Source organism: Schistocerca americana, chromosome 8 (genome assembly GCF_021461395.2).
Source record: "Schistocerca americana isolate TAMUIC-IGC-003095 chromosome 8, iqSchAmer2.1, whole genome shotgun sequence".
Lineage (NCBI taxonomy): Eukaryota > Metazoa > Arthropoda > Insecta > Orthoptera > Acrididae > Schistocerca > Schistocerca americana.
This window is the reverse complement of record NC_060126.1, coordinates 468,538,655-468,556,303: the sequence shown is the minus strand read 5'-3', so window position 1 is coordinate 468,556,303 and position 17,649 is coordinate 468,538,655. Positions and strand designations below refer to the sequence as shown.

The window sequence follows — 17,649 nt, the reverse complement described above, 5'->3', positions numbered from 1 at the left end:
TGAGACAGCACTACTTTAGTTTGTTTTGTAGAGACCTGTCTTTTATCATTAGAAGAACCTTCTTTGCGTAGGTAGCATTTAGGAACATTCATCCATGGAAAGTTCTCAGAATAGTGTCATTGTTGTATAAAGGTAAAACTGCATATAGAAATCACATGTGTATTTACCTTTTTTACCTTTACATGACACTATTGTGTTGACATTGCATAGACGAAGATTTGTAAAAGCTTTCCCTGCTATGATGATTCTTGTGTGAAAATATTTTTATTGTGAAACACATACCTTCGAATTATTTTAAAATAGTGCTTTTACGTTATGTGTGGTTTGACCTATGTCATAGCTTTCCCATGTTGAATATAACCATGATCTCATGTCTAATCAGGGATAAATTCAAACTAAATAGTGAGATACTGCACAGACAATACCTGACTGTTTATCTATTCTCCCTTCTTAATGTTTTAAAAATCCTCCATGTCATCACCATAGACCAGCTGTGGAAGTCATGATGTGTAATAATGGTGAACTCTGTAACAAGTCATGTGAATCTTTGGATGGAATAAGAAAGTAATATCAGAAACAGGACCTTTTGCTGTATTGAAAAGAATGTTGAACACAGTAGCTCATCTTTTGTAATGTTCTTCTTTAAACTAAACACAGTTCTCTTTCTCTGCCTGTCTGTTTTTCATGTGTGTGTTTGATGTATCTGATGTTGGAATACTTACTTTCATTCTGTTATCTCATATGGGATCATATTCTGGGGAAACTTGTCAAACCGAGCAAAAGTATTTGGAGTGCAAAAGCATGTAGTAAAACTCATTTGTGGTGTAAATTCAAGAACATCATCTAGATGTAGATACCTGTTCAAAGAACTGGGAATTTTAATAATTGCTTCTCAATATGTTTATTCCATAATGAAATTTATTGCAAATAATATGTGTCTATTTTCAACCAATAATTCAATACATAGTATCAACACTAGGAATAAGAACAATCTACATAAAGACCTAAAATCGCTTACCTTGGTCCAGAAAGGGATCCAGTATCCAGAACACACATTTTCAGTAAATTGCCAGTAATCATTAAAAACTTGGTTTCAGATAAAGCACAGTATAAGCAGGTACACTGGTACTTATCATAAAGAAGTCTCTCTTCCCACCTGTACATTACTAACTACTATCTCTTTCCCACCCTCTCCAGATTGCTGCTTGCATCATACACAATAGTTGCATTCGGTCTGAGATGCCGGAGTTTGCTGTCATGTGTGCGTGAGGTGTGCTTGCTTGTGTGTGTGAATGGTGTGTGTTTCTCTTTTTCTGATGAAGGCTGTAGCCGAAAGCTTTACGTAAGCATCATTTAAATGCGCCTGTTGGCAACGTAACGTATCTTGTTTATGTTAACTAGAGTCTGTCTTTTCCTACATTGTTGATGTTCGTAAATGGAATTTCTATTGTTTGACAGTTTAAACAGAGTTTGAAAGCCTTTTCGGTAGGCATCTCCTTCTGCTCTATAGTTGAATATCTTAACAGGGACTCTTAGACTGGCTTAAATAAAAATGTCTTGTTAGATTTCAGTTTTGACAACACTTGGCCACAGCAGTCAGTATTAGCTACATTGTATAGGCCTATGATAAATTTCTTAAAAATGCATAACTATGTTTCAGTCTGACAGTGTATTAATTCTGTGAATATTAGCAGTACCTTGACAATCCCCTGACAAATGATCAGGGAAGTGAGTATTGTATTTGAATGGTCTATGTTTTTTTTGTTATACTTTCTCACATGTTCCACATCTGCAAGAATCCTTTCATTTTTCATTCTATGGAAAGAAAAATGATCCTAATCTAATCTAATCAATTAACGGAAGCTATTGTTTGATGTACTGGTAATGGAGTGCCATAGTATTGAGTATATATGTTAATTCCTAGAAGTGATAATACTGAAATATTTCATCACTACTTCGAACAACCAGTGTTCATAAGTTATGAAAAATTTTGTTGTTATTTTCCAGGTGTGACATACAAGTATGATACAGGTAAAAATTCATGGGTAATTAAGGCTGACACTGATTCAGTGGTTAAAGAAGCACCAGAAGAGAAAGAGGAGCATGAAACAGACTCAGAAACTGAAGAAGTCCAGCCAGTTAAACAAGACATGACGAAAGGAACTTATGGCTTTGAAGGTGACACCCATACCTATACGGATCCTACTGATGGATCAGTTTACATCTGGGACCGCGAAAAGAATGCATGGTTTCCAAAGGTTTGTTAACCAGCTGCGCACACTTTTCACTCACCCACAGATATTATTTGTAGATTACTGTCAGTTTCAGTATAATTGAAATCTAGCCATATAGTGCTTATGTTCCTCCTGCCACCGAACTTCACTAATTCCCACTATATCTAACTTTAACCTATCCATTTCCCTTTTTAAATTTTCTAACCTACCTGCCCGATTAAGTGATCTGACATTCCACGCTCCGATCCGTAGAACGCCAGTTTTCTTTCTCCTGATAACGACATCCTCTTGAGTAGTCCCCGCCCGGAGATCCGAATGGGGGACTATTTTACCTCCGGAATATTTTACCCAAGAGGACGCCATCATCATTTAATCGTACAGTAAAGCTGCATGCCCTCGGGAAAAATTACGGCCATAGTTTCCCCTTGCTTTCAGCCGTTCGCAGTACCAGCACAGCTAGGCCGTTTTGGTCATTGTTACAAGGCCACATCAGTCAATCATCCAGACTGTTGCCCTAGGGGTAATGCAGGAGTAGGTTTAATAATGAATAGGAAAATAGGAATGCGGGTAACCTACTACAAACAGCATAGTGAACGCATTATTGTGGCCAAGATAGATACGAAGCCCACACCTACTATGGTAGTACAAGTTTATATGCCAACTAGCTCTGCAGATGACGAAGAAATTGAAGAAATGTATGATGAAATAAAAGAAATTATTCAGATAGTTAAGGGTGACGAAAATTTAATAGTCATGGGTGACTGGAATTCGGTAGTAGGAGAAGGGAGAGAAGGAAACGTAGTAGGTGAATATGGATTGGGGCTAAGAAATGAAAGAGGAAGCCGCCTGGTAGAATTTTGCACACAGCACAACTTAATCAAAGTTAACACTTGGTTTAAGAATCATGAAAGAAGGTTGTATACATGGAAGAACCCTGGAGATACTAAAAGATATCACATAGATTATATAATGGTAAGACAGAGATTTAGGAACCAGGTTTTAAATTGTAAGACATTTCCAGGGTCAGATGTGGACTCTGACCACAATCTATTGGTTATGACCTGTAGCTTAAAACTGAAGAAACTGCAAAAAGGTGGGAATTTAAGGAGATGGGACCTGGATAAACTGAAAGAACCAGAGGTTGTACAGAGTTTCAGGGAGAGCATAAGGGAGCAATTGACTGGAATGGGGGAAAGAAATATAGTAGAAGAAGAATGGGTAGCTTTGAGGGATGAAGTAGTGAAGGCAGCAGAGGATCAAGTAGGTAAAAACGCGAGGGCTAGAAGAAATCCTTGGTTAACAGAAGAAATATTGAGTTTAATTGATGAAAGGAGAAAATATAAAAATGCAGTAAATGAAGCAGGCAAAAAGGAATACAAACTTCTCAAAAATTAGATCGACAGGAAGTGCAAAATGGCTAAGCAGGGATGGCTAGAGGACAAATGTAAGGATGTAGAGGCTTATCTCACTGGGGGTAAGATAGATACTGCTTACAGGAAAATTAAAGAGACCTTTGGAGATAAGAGAACCACTTGTATGAACATCAAGAGCTCAGATGGAAACCCAGTTCTAAGCAAAGAAGGGAAAGCAGAAAGGTGGAAGGGAGTATATAGAGGGTCTATACAAGGGCGATGTACTTGAGAACAATATTATGGAAATGGATGAGGATGTAGATGAAGATGAAATGGGAGATATGATACTGCGTGAAGAGTTTGACAGAGCACTGAAAGACCTGAGTCGAAACAAGGCCCCCGGAGTAGACAACATTCCATTGGAACTACTGACAGCCTTGGGAGAGCCAGTCCTGACAAAACTCTACCATCTGGTGAGCAAGATGTATGAAACAGGCGAAATACCCTCAGACTTCAAGAAGAATATAATAATTCAAATCCCAAAGAAAGCAGGTGTTGACAGATGTGAAAATTACTGAACAATCAGTATAATAAGCCACAGCTGCAAAATACAAACATGAATTTTTTACAGACGAATGGAAAAACTAGTAGAAGCCGACCTCGGGGAAGATCAGTTTGGATTCTGTAGAAATACTGGAACACGTGAGGCAATACTGACCTTACGACTTATCTTAGAAGAAAGATTAAGGAAAGGCAAACCTACATTTCTAGCATTTGTAGACTTAGAGAAAGCTTGTGACAATATTGACTGGAATACTCTCTTTCAAATTCTGAAGGTGGCAGGGGTAAAATACAGGGAGCGAAAGGCTATTTACAATTTGTACAGAAACCAGATGGCAGTTATAAGAGTCGAGGGACATGAAAGGGAAGCAGTTGTTGGGAAGGGAGTAAGGCAGGGTTGTAGCCTCTCCCCAATGTTATTCAATCTGTATATTGAGCAAGCAGTAAAGGAAACAAAAGAAAAATGTGGAGTAGGTATTAAAATCCATGGAGAAGAAATAAAAACTTTGAGGTTCACCGATGACATTGTAATTCTGTCAGAGACAGCAAAGGACTTGGAAGAGCAGTTGAATGGAATGGATAGCGTCTTGAAAGGAGGATATAAGATGAACATCATCAAAAGCAAAACGAGGATAATGGAATGTAGTCGAATTAAGTCGGGTGATGCTGAGGGAATTAGATTAGGAAATGAGACACTTAAAGTAGTAAAGGAATTTTGCTATTTGGGGAGCAAAATAACTGATGATGGTCGAAGTAGAGAGGATATAAAATGTAGACTGGCAATGGCCAGGAAAGCGTTTCTGAAGAAGAGAAATTTGTTAACATCAAGTATAGATTTAAGTGTCAGGAAGTCATTTCTGAAAGTATTTGTATGGAGTGTAGCCATGTATGGTAGTGAAACATGGACGATAAATAGTTTGGACAAGTAGAGAATATAAGCTTTCGAAATGTGGTGCTACAGAAGAATGCTGAAGATTAGATGGGTAAATCACATAACTAATGAGGAGGTATTGAATAGGATTGGGGAGAAGAGAAGTTTGTGGCACAACTTGACCAGAAGAAGGGATCGGTTGGTAGGACATGTTCTGAGGCATCAAGGGATCACCAATTTAGTATTGGAGGGCAGCGTGGAGGGTAAAAATCGTAGAGGGAGACCAAGAGATGAATACACTAAACAGATACAGAAGGATGTAGGTTGCAGTAGGTACTGGGAGATGAAGGAGCTTGCACAGGATAGAGTAGCATGGAGAGCTGCATCAAACCAGTCTCAGGACTGAAGACCACAACAACAACAGTGCTTATGTTAATTTCTTTAACATAATTTAGAGATCGAAAGTCACATTTTTATTTATTCATTTGTCCAGGAACCACTTTACAATGACATATGATTTGTCATCCTAATACAATGAAAGTGAACATATCAAGTAGTCGTGCAAGGTTTTTCAGGAGGACTTCTATGAAGTTTGGAAGGTAGGGGCTGAGGTACTGGCAGAAGTAAATCTGTGAGGACGGGTTGTGTGTCGTGCTTGGTTAGGTTAGTCGGTAGGGCACTTTCCCACAAAAGGCAAAGGTCCTGAGTTTGAGTTTTGGTCTGGCACTCAGATTTAATCTGCCAGGAAATTTCATATCATTGTACACTCCTCTGCAGAGTGAGAATTTCATTCTAGGTCCAGTGTACATACATGTAGAATATATACAATATTATGAAAAGGAAAGTTGCTGCTCACCATATAGCGAAGATGCTGAGCCTCAGATAGGCATAACAAAAAGACTTTCACAAATAAAGCTTTTGGCCAGTAAGGCCTTTGTCATCAATAGTCTCAGGCAGCCGAAACCACACTGACTGAATATATACATAAGTTTATGAGGATAGGACAGGTGGCTGCCCTTGGCCATGCTGGAGGAACCACCTTGACACTTGCCTGAAATGCTTTAGGAAAACCTAAATCATTATGGCCGAACAGAGCAAAATCCATCATTCTGAGTACGAAGCCTGTGTCTTAAGAACTGCACTGTGTCATTCGGTAGGTCCTTACTGTGCAGTGTTATCTTTACCAGCACGGGGTCCCGGCTTTGATTCCCGGCTAGGTCAGGGATTTTCACCTGCCTCAAGATGACTGGGTGGTGTTGTGTCATCTTCATCATCATCATTCATCCCCATTACGATCGAAGGCAATGGCAAACCACCTCCACTAGAACCTTGCCTAGTACAGCGGTGCGGGTCTCTCGAGTCATTCCCTACGCTCTGTCAAAGTGTATGGAACTTCATCATCACCACCACCATCTCTTTACCAAACACAATTTGCACTAAATATCTTATAATAAAGCATAGTTTGCCGCACTGCACACACTATGGATGCTTGCTGATGACTCCAGGACTATGAACTTGGACATCTCCATGTTCTCCCTTCAGTCATCTGCAAAACTGAGTCTTTATCTCCCCCGTTGTGTGAGATGTTGAGCCCAGGATAATGACAAGACATTACTACAAGAAAATAATTACTATAATGCAGATTGTAGAAGCATTACATTGTGATTATGTATTGTGATGTGACAGTGTTATTAAACTCTGCTTCAAGTCCTCTAAGTAAACTTTAAGTATGTAGTAGCCTATGCATTACTCATGAAGCATGTTTTAGCTGCTTTTTTATTTATTTATTTATTTTCAAATAGAGATATTTTAGTCATCTCTTTGGGCAATTTATTTTACAGTTTTATTCCTTGGCAGAAAATACTCTTTCAAGTTTTTTGTTTGTCCTTCTTGGCTCTTGCTCCATGATTACATATAGAACAGTTGATGAATTACTGAAAGTATACTCAGTTTTTAAATAGTTCTTTGCAATAAGCCCGACTGCTCCTTTTAGTTATTATTCTTACGGCCCTTTTGTGCACTTTGTAAATTGTGCCGACATTTTGTGCCTTTCATCCTCAGAAAAAAAATACAATGGCTGTGGCTTGAGCGTATGCAAAAACTGTATGTCATCACAAGAATTGGCCATTACAAACCTTTTCTAGAACCCTAAGAGCATAACATGCTGGTGACGTTCTTTTCACCAGTATCTTTGTGTATTCATTCTCAGTTAATTGACAATAAATGTTCATTCCTAAAACCTTTGTACATGTTACTCGATCTATACGTTTATTATCTTTGCTAAATGTGACAGAGTTGTTTTCCCTCTTCGTTCTGAAGTGCATGCTGTTTGTTTCCTTTGTGTTCAGTGTAAATTTATCTTATCTACCCATTTATAAACACCCTTGAGGGTTTCATTTGCCTTCTTTATTAGGATTTCTGGTGTTTTCCAGTGACTATGAAGTTGGTGCGATCACCAAAAAGAACTTTTATACTCTCTGGAAAGTCATTGATATATATCAAGAACAACAGTATTGAATCCAGTACACTACCCTGAGGCACACCTTTGTTAATATGTTTCTTGTCTGACAGTTGTTTTACTAAAAATTTATCACTAGCAGATGTGTGGACTTTTTGCACTCTGTTTTCCAGGTAAAACTGGAACCACTAATTTCCTTTTACTCTTAATGCATCCCTTAATGTACTCGGTGAACCAGAACTCCACCAACAAAATGTAAGAGGTTGTCCAGGGATATTTCATTAGTGTTTTTTTATTTGGGGCCCATGGTTTCTAGTGGCTCGTTATAGAGTTGTGGCATTTAGTTTGAGTTCTTACACTCGTAGTACAATGAAAATGTCCGCACGACTGTATAAATGGCAACAGTATGCACTGTGTGTCTTGCCACTTCGCCATAAAGCTTGCATTGAGTACCACTCTCTCTTATGTCTCAAGTCTGTTCTTCTTTCAGTGTCTGTTGCATGTTAACAGTGAGACACATCATTATGGATAGATAGGCTTAAATATGAAGGCTGCAATGCATCTCGTTATGGGTTGACTGAATGCAGTAGCAGAATAGCACAACAATGCTATGCTGAGCTGCTCCTGCCAATGTGGTAACCATATCACAGTAGTTTTGCATCTCTGAGGTTTTGTGTTACTCTGTGGTTTCTTTTATATGTTTTTATGACTGCATATCACAGGCTTTTTCACTGCTGTGAACACTGTTTCACAAAAACAAAGGTAATTGGAGCAACAAACTGAATAAATCTTTATTTTATTATTATAATGAGCCACTGAAGACCACATGTCCCGTAAACCAAAATATTCAGAAAATACCCGTGAACAACCTCTGAAATTTTGTCAAAGGAGTTTTCGTTCACATGGTATAAGAAACAATCATTGCAGTAAAAAATATGTGCTGGTCATTTTTCTCATTGATTATTCCCATTCATTATGTCACTTTATTCCATCTTACATTCCTTTTATCCACACCACTAGCAAAATATCTAAAATGTAATGAGGGTGTTTCACTTGTACTATCTTCATGGTTTAGTGATAAGCTTTGCTAATAACTGACACCGGTGTTCTGGATTATCATGTGTCCATTCACCCTTACGAGAAGTGACACAGACATATAAGCTGTGGAAGTAGCATTAAAATGATAGACTCAAACATGACATTTTGCTGTATTACACTGAAACTTGTCTTTTCTATAATATCTTAGAGGAAGAATCCACCATAAGTTATGGTGGAAGACCAAGGTATTTGTCTATGAACAAATTTATGTTTCTTGTGTTTTCCTGCCAGTGCTGCTGTTGCATTTTCCAATTGCTTATTGGTGGGTATTAAATTTCTCACAGCTTGCTTGAAGTTTTTCTTTTATCTTTATAGGTGGACGATGAATTTTTAGCTCGATATCAGCTAAGTTATGGCTTTACTGAGACTGCAAAACCTCCAGAAAAATCAGTAGACGAAGAAGAGAAAGAAAAGGAGGCTGCTGATAAAGCTAAGCAGGAAGCACTGAAAAGAAAGGCAGCTCCCCAGGAACCAAGTACGTTTATGAAAAATTCAGGTTTTTAACTATTTTACTCATCATTTATGCCTACAGGGTTTTATGCTTTCTGCAGAGGTGCTCTTCCTTTTGTGTGTGTGTGTGTGTGTGTGTGTGTGTGTGTGTGTGTGTGTGTGTGTGTGTGTTTTGCATGTAGAAACACACAGCAGAAAACAGTATGTACACCAGCTTCTTTGTACCAAACCCGCCAATTCTTTTGTAATCCCCTTAGTCAGTCTCATCCCTACCAACAATTATTGCACTTTTGAAGGCCAAATCTGTAAACAAATACATGGCACTCCCATGGGTACTCGCATTCCATGATCCTACGCCAACTTATTTATGGGCCATCTGGAGGAATCCTTACTACCCACACAACATCTAAAACCCCCTGTCTGGTTCAGATTCATTGATGACATTTTCATGATCTGGACTCTTGACAGGGACAACCTTTGCTCTTTCCTCCACAACCTCAACACTTGCTTCCAAATCCACTTCACCTAGTCATACTCAGTTCAACAAGCCACTTTCTTAAATGTTGATCTTCACTTTTCAGATGACTCCATAAAAACATCTGTTCATATCAAGTGCACCAACCACCAACAGTACCTCCACTTTGACAGCTGTCACTGGTTCCATGTCAAAAAATATCTTCCTTACAGCCTTGCCACCCACGGGCACTATATCTGGAGTGGAAAGTAGGAGTCATCAAAATATGCCGATAACCTTACTGTAGCCTTTCTTGGCAGACAGTGTTCTATCCAGCTCATCCAATACAAACCTCACATTCCCTCCTCCTCTAAGACAGTTTGCCTTTCAACTGACCAGCACTCCTCAGATCACCTAGTACACCCTGGCCTTGAAAAGCTCAACCACGTGCTTCACCAGGTCTTTGACTACTTCTTCTTGTGACCTGACATGAGGGAATCCTACCAAAAATTGTATCCATTTTACGCAAAGTTGTGTGTTCTGCCATGCACCAAGCCTACAGAACATCCTTGTCCAACCCTATCTCATTCCTGCATTCCTTGGGTCATTTTCTTCTGGTTGACCCAGGTGCAAGACCTGTCCCTTACACGAACCCAGCATCGCCTACTGCAGTCCAGTCACAGACATTCCTGCCCAATAAGTCAGGACCACGTGTGTAGGAAGCTATGTTATATATCAGCTACAATGTAATTACTGTGCAGCATTCTGTGTGGGTATGACAAGTAACCAACTCTCTACTCACATGAATAGCTGTCGCCAAACTGGGGCAAACTGCATACTAGACCATCTGGGTTCTGTGCATGGTGCACATCACAACACAAATGACTTCAGCATGTGCTTCATTATGCGAGCCATTTGGATACTCTCTTCCAGCACTAATTTCTCTGAACTACACAGGTGGGCACTGTCTTTCCAGCATATCCTGCACTGTCGTAATCCCTGACTTGAACCTCCGCCTTTTGTCTTCTTGTGCAGCTGCTGAATGATCTGGTGAAAGACCTGCCTCAAACTATCCCCCTACCAGCTCTTCGCTTGGTGCATCCTTCCCTACTGCATCTCCATCACTATTGGCCCACGCGACTGCCATCGATAATCAACAGTCAGCCTTGCCGTGGATGTGTGTGTGTGAGGCTGTTTGGTGTGTGTGTATGCGAATGTGTGTATTTCTACTAGAGAAAGAGCAAGAGCTCAGAAGCTGGTGTAAATACTGTTTTCACTTGTATGATTTTGTATGCCACACGTCAGTCAGCTGCAGGCGAGTGGTTGCCTTTCCTTTATTTTATGTATTATTCCATCCAGAATTTTCCATTCACAATTATTTGTTGGTGTATTTTTGTATGCAAATGTTGAAAGTACGCCCACAGCCCTATTCTGCTGAACACATTTGTATTTAAAAAGTGGCAACAATGAGCTTAACACACTGCATATTAGTATGTTTTTAATATTTTGAGAAAATCTGCTGCTGTTTCCTCGTTTGTACTGATTAAATGCTGTTTATTTATTACTGTTTGCTTAATGCTAACATCGTGACCCTGATTGTTGTCAAAGCTCTATCTACATCATAACAGCAACCTGTATGCATTGAATAGTCTTACTCTTTAAGCTGCCAGTATGACTTTTTGTACCTGGGTGTAAAATTTGTAGGTATATGAAATGGAATGATCACATAGACTGAGATATAAGTAAGGATGGGAGCGTATCTTGGTTCTTTGGCAGGATACTGGAAAAATGGATTCCATCTACAAGGGAAACTACATACAGATCACTTACGTGTCTTATCTTAGAATATTGTTCAAGTGTGTTGGGCCTATTCCAAATAGGACTAACAGAGGATATTGAACATGTTCAAAGGAGAGCACCAGAAATGGACACAGGTTTGTTTGACTGATGAGAGAGTGTTGCAATTATATTTAAAAAATAAGGGGGGGGGGGGGGGGATTGGCAGATGCTTGATGACCGATGCAAATTGGTAGATGAAAGCCTATTAACAAAATTTCAAGAACCATCATTAAGTGAAAAATCTAGATATGTTCTTCAGGCTCATACGAATCACTGCCTTAGGGAATGATGGAAAGTACAGGTTGGAATATCAAAAATTATGAACAGGATATATTGCTACTCACCATAAAGATAACACATTGAATTATAGACAAGCACAACAAAAAGACTGTTACATATAGAAGCAGGCACACCTCAGGCACACATAACCACTATCTCCAGCTGCTGTGTCCAGGGTGCATGTCTGGCAAGAGAGGCCATTGTTAGCAGTCATGTGTGCATGAGGTGTGTCTGCTTCTGTGTGTAACAGACTTTTTGTTGTACATGTCTGCAGCTCATCATGTCCTCTTTATGGTGAGTTGCAACCTATTTTTTTCATAATTTTTGATATCCATTTGGGAAATGTGGAGAAAAAAATAGACTACAGTAATTACACCACACATGGACAAGCAGTCATCATTCCTGCTCCCCATACATGAATGGAACAGGAACAAACCCTAACATGCGATACTATGCTACGTGGCCTCTGCCATGCACTTCACAGTGGTTGACAAAGTATGTATCAGGGTGTAGAGTAAAATTTTAATGCTCTTTTTTAAATTGCTGAGAGTCTCTGATTAAATGCTGTTTATTTATTTCTGCTGATAGCTTATTAAAACTGGTTACCACAGAATATGTTGTTTATAAAGTCATGCTAGGATTAGATTGTGTGTTATTACAGGATGGATAAAAAATGCATTCAGCATCAGTGGCGACAGTAAACTCATATAAAAGATATGGAAAACAGCAAGCTTTCAGAGCCAGTGACTACTTCTTGTGGCAGAAGGAGGGGAGGGAAGAGGGATGAAGGAAAAGGACTGGGGAGGTTTAGGAAATTGAACTATTACGTGGTATTAAAAATACAGAGTGGTGGTGGCAAAAGAGTAATTAAAAACATTTTATTTTTAGGAATACTTGACATACTGTCAAAAGAAGTAACCCACAACTACTGCATTATATAATAATGTCTTTTATTATAATCAAATGTCCTACTTTTTTCACAATGATGAGTAGGGACAGGAAAAGATTGTTTTATTTTATATCCTGTTTCAGCGTTATTTTTGGTAAAATTAATTTTTTTCTATATTTGGTGTTATTTTTTACCAGATCTGGTATTGTTCTAAGCCAGATTCTGTGTTACCTTTTTTTTTGCTTAATTCAAAGTTACAATTTTTGCCAAATTCACAGTATATTTCAGCATTTTCTAGGCATTTTCAGTGTTCTTTACCAATTTCTGATTTTTGTGCCAATTTCGATGTTTTTTTGCCAAATTTGGAACATTTTTGTTGTTTTTGTCAGTTTCGTATTTGTCTTTTTTTGGTTTTTTTTGTCAGATTTGGAGCTATTTTTTACCAAATTCTAATTTTTTTGCCGATTTTGGAGCTTCTTGCCAAACTGGAGTTATTTTATGACAAATTAGGTTTTATTTTTGCCAAATTTGGGGATTTTTTTACAAATTTTGTGTGTTTCTACCTTTTTTTGACAAATTTGCTGCTGTATTTGGTGCAATTTTTTGCTAAATTCGCTGCTACTTTTACAAAATTTGCTGCTATTTCGCTGGATTCGTTCTCTCTCTCTCTTTGTCTCTCTCTCTCTCTCTCTCTCTCTCACTCTCTCTCTCTCTCTCTCTCTCTCTCTCTGTCTCTCATATTGAGTGTTATTTTTTTCCAACTTCTGTGCTCCTTTTTTGGGAAATTCTGTTACCGTTTTTGCCAAAATTGGTGCTACCTTTTCTTGCCAAATTCAGGTCCTTTTAACAAAATTTGTTGGATATTTTTTTCTCAGATTCATTATTTTTTTCTCATATCACTCTTTCTCTAGTTTCAGTGTATTTTTACTTTTTCGCTGTTATTTTTTCCAATTCCAGTGCAGTTTTTTTGCGACTTTTGATGTTAGTTTTGACATTGCTTCATAGTTATGTGGGAATAGATCATTCATTTTAAGATTATACATGGACCTCAGACTTGAGAAAATAAGACGTCAAAATGCAATTTCAACATTCAGTAATTAGTAGTTATGAAAACTCGCATACTGCCATTCTCAGATTTATAGCAGTGTTTAAATGAAAAAATGACAAATTTCTCCGGTTTTTAAAAATTGCCGATTTCATAATATTTCTTAAAAACCAGCAATTCTGCAATATTTTGTTAAAAATTTCCAATTTTGCATTATTTTTCACGTTATCATTTTCGTGAAATTTTCCTGTCCGTAATGATGACTGGTTTTGCTCAGTTACAGAACATCTTCTGATATATTAAAAGTAAGCAGGAGACATTCTAAATTTGATCATATGTAACTAATGTAATACAGTGCACACATGTGTTAAAGAAAACAGTGTGAATGATACCAACAGTAGTTGAAAGCACCAGTCAGTTTCATATGTTGTACACAATGTCTGTAAGTTACTAAGATACACTAACTAAAATGAATGGACTTATAAAAGGACAGAGTTTTATTTTTTTCTTATATCTTATGTTTCACATTTTGAATAAGCACGTGTTCTGTGTGTTTGTAAGCTGTACGTTCATTGCTGTGTGTTCTGTAAGTAATGATACGACAAAAACAGCCAGTCAGGTGTCGAGCAACAGATAGCCGTAGTTCAGTTTTCAAGCTCAAATTCTTTGCCAGAGGACATAAATAGAAAAGTGTATTGCTGTCATGTGTCACTAGAACAGTTGCATTCATCTTCTTCATAGTGGGCACCACAGCTGTAAATTTTTTAAATGAATGCAGCATTTTTTCCATTTAGGCTGGATCTATTTAGACCTTTTCTTCATTTAACAACTAGCTTCAGCTTTTGAAACTGTTATCGAATGTTTTTTGTAACTGAAACAAACAGAAGCACATCAAGTGAATGTGCTGCAGTTTTCATGTGTATCACACCTTGTTCTATCCAAAATGCTTGATAATTGCATAGAAAGATAGAAGTATTATTTCTTAGCTTTCACACAATTGACTAATTGTGTGCTCCTGGGTGTTCAACCAAGTTGTTGTTTCCATTTAATGCTTGACGCAACACCCAGAAACACACCATTAAGTAAAACTAGTTGTAGAATGAAGAAAAGAACTAAATATGTACAACCTAAATGGAAAAATGATTCTGTTGTGCAATTTCATTTCTGGTAAGCATCTTTTACGTTTGAAATCAGCTTTAGGATTCAACAGCAGTGTCTCTAACTTTGCATTACATTAGCCAGACATTGTAAATGCATATATAGCTACTGTTTTGGGTGTAAGGCACCATGATAATGTGCTGATTTTGTGTGAGTAATTGTTACCATTTACCCTTAACAAGATAGGTCTTTTTGCATGCTGTTGTATATGTTGATAAAAGAAAATTGTGGAAGACATAAACAATTTACTTTTTTTTACAGCTTGGTTTGAACTAGATGAGCAGCACAATACCAAAGTGTATGTGAGCAATCTTCCATTAGACATCACAGAGCAAGAATTTGTAGATGTAATGCAGAAATGTGGATTGGTGATGCGTGATGTTGACACTGGCAAGATGAAAGTGAAGCTGTATACTGATCCTGTTTCTGGCGAACTTAAAGGTGATGGCCTCTGCTCCTACATAAAGGTAAGAGCACAACAGTTATATTAGTTTGAATATCCTCTTTGTGTATTGCAGCTACAGGAGCCATTGTGAGAGACTGTTTGTAGACATTATCTGCTCTGGTTTCACTATGAGAGGATTTAGTGTAGTATGATACTGAAATGCTTCCACAGGGCCCACCCCCTCCCTTCTCATCTTGTGGCTTCGCATTCTGTGATTTTCATCTGGTTGCTGAATAATTTATCCATCCTTCAGTCATCTTTTCATTTTCTTTCTCTTGTGTTTACCTTTTTTGTGTAACCAAAAGGGTCACAGGATGTGTAAAATATCAAATCATTTCCCATACAAATCACCATTCGTGTACAGTAGCGAAGCATCCATTAAAGCTCTAAGGCTGAGCCTACGTAAATGTTTTCAAATATTTTATGTTTGAACTTCATATATGCACCTGCCAGTATACTGCACCATTCGTCTAGCTTTGCAACCAACAGCAGCTCGGAATTCTGTGATTGTTACGAGCATGTGCAGTAAGCTCGTTTCTTTAATGTGGCAGACTGGAGCTTGTACAGTGTGGATACGGTTTTTAAAGCTGGTGTTTGATTTGTTTCTACTTCTCATCAGCAGGTGAACACAGGCCAAAGTGTAAGGACAAGTCTTTCAGCAGTTCCCTAACAGATGATGCTACTTCGCATTGTCTTGCATGCTACCAGCAAGCCGGGCAGAATGAGAAACTATTAACTATTGATTTAACCATTTATTTAAAGCACAAAGAACATGAAGACATTCATAATTTATATAAAATTAGTGTGACATAAAATAAATGTGAATGCATCATCGGATGTTGTAAGACGACAGGAAATAGCTTACCTATTTTCATTGTTATTCAGATTCAAATTTATTAGCCTTACTTATTTGAAACATTGGCAACTCTGTAGTGTGTCTGTAGATTTTCATATCAACCTTACTAAATGTGCTTATGGTGAAACCTTTTGTTGTTAAAATGTAGTAACCAGTAGTAGTGATTAACTGATTAGTGAAGTATATTTTGGTGTGCCCTGTCGCATGTGAGGAGCTATAAACAGTCTGACTTGACATTGCATTGTCAAAAGGAAAACTGTAAGTTGTTTAATATTGAAATCATTATGTTGGAAAGCATGGTATTTCTGACTACTTCAAACTCCCATGGACACGTTTATTTTATCACAACACTTACTGAATTTTTTTAACTGAAAACCTTGCATTCTTCTCTCGTCTTTCTTTAGAAGATAAACTCCTGGTGAAAGAAAGAAACTCGACACCTTGTCTGTGTACTAAAAAAATCTTATGGAAAATTTGTAAGACATTTCCTAACACAATGGTACAGTTCAAAACCATGGTTCTGTGGCAGCATTCTAATGAACAAACTTTTTTGCTTTTACTGTGTACTATTTAGAATGGGTAATGACCATTTTGAATGGAATAGGTGGGGAGTGGGGGAAGAGAGTCTTCAAAATTTCCTTTCGAAAGCAAGAAAGCATGACCGTTCCATTTCACATATTACACCAGCTGTTAAATACAAGCAGATGGGTGCAATAAGAATTGATCATGTTTTTTCAGAAGCAGTATGCTTGGAGGCTTCGAAACACACTGAGAAAGTCGATCGAAACAGAAGTATAATTTTATTTTGACAATCTGCTTTTTAGCATGGGGTGGAGGAAGAACCATACATGAAAGATCATTTAGCTTCCGATGGAGTATTTAAAGGTGCAATCTTTGACACACAGAATGAATTAATAGCTTGTATTACAGATGTTGTCAAAGAACAAATTTCAAGTGAAGTTAAAAATAGTTCTCTTATATCAGTACAAGCCGACAAAACAACAGATGTCTCAACTAGAAGTCAGATGGGTGTAATTTTTCGTTTTGCAAATAATGAATCAGGAGAAATACAAGAGAGATTCATAGAGTTTTGTGACTATCTAAAGATCGGAGTGCACAAGGCATAGCCACTGTTTTGTTGCAAGTGCTTAGTAGTTGGAATATTGATAAAAACAAATTAGTATTGCGAACATGAAGACAACTGCAGTGCAATGAAACAGAAAAATTATGGAGTCCATTCTACTGAGAAATAACTGCATCCTCATGCTCTCTTTATCCACTGCTATGCACATCAGTTGTACATAGTCCTCCTCTGTGCCTGTAAAAAAATTAGGCGGTTAAAAATTTTTGTGGCTAATCTATCAGGATTTCATGCATTTTTACCTGTTCTGGTAAAGGAAGTGAACATATGAGGGAAAGGGGATTTAAACTACCAGGTCATTGTGAAATAAGGTGGAATTTTCATTTAAACAGTGCACAAACCATTATTCTTCACTATATAGACCGGAGAGCAGCGTTTAATGATGTGATAAACAATGAAGGGTGGGATGATGGTTCTTTACATCAAACAAGTGGACTAAATGGTATACTAGATGACCAAATTTTTCTTTTTCTATTGCAGTTTTACAGCTTGATTTTCCAGCATACCAATGTCTTGTCT

General features: G+C 37.8%; 1 protein-coding gene across 1 annotated transcript in view; it reads left to right on the top strand.

Annotated features, from left to right (window-relative positions):
• LOC124544589 (HIV Tat-specific factor 1 homolog) overlaps positions 1-17,649 on the top strand; it is a 580,954-nt gene that overhangs the window by 8,958 nt on the left and 554,347 nt on the right. The window contains exons 2-4 of the mRNA XM_047123180.1: positions 2,008-2,258; positions 8,890-9,049; positions 14,950-15,155. Coding sequence (XP_046979136.1) covers positions 2,008-2,258; positions 8,890-9,049; positions 14,950-15,155 — 617 coding nt within the window. The remainder of the gene's footprint in view (positions 1-2,007; positions 2,259-8,889; positions 9,050-14,949; positions 15,156-17,649) is intronic.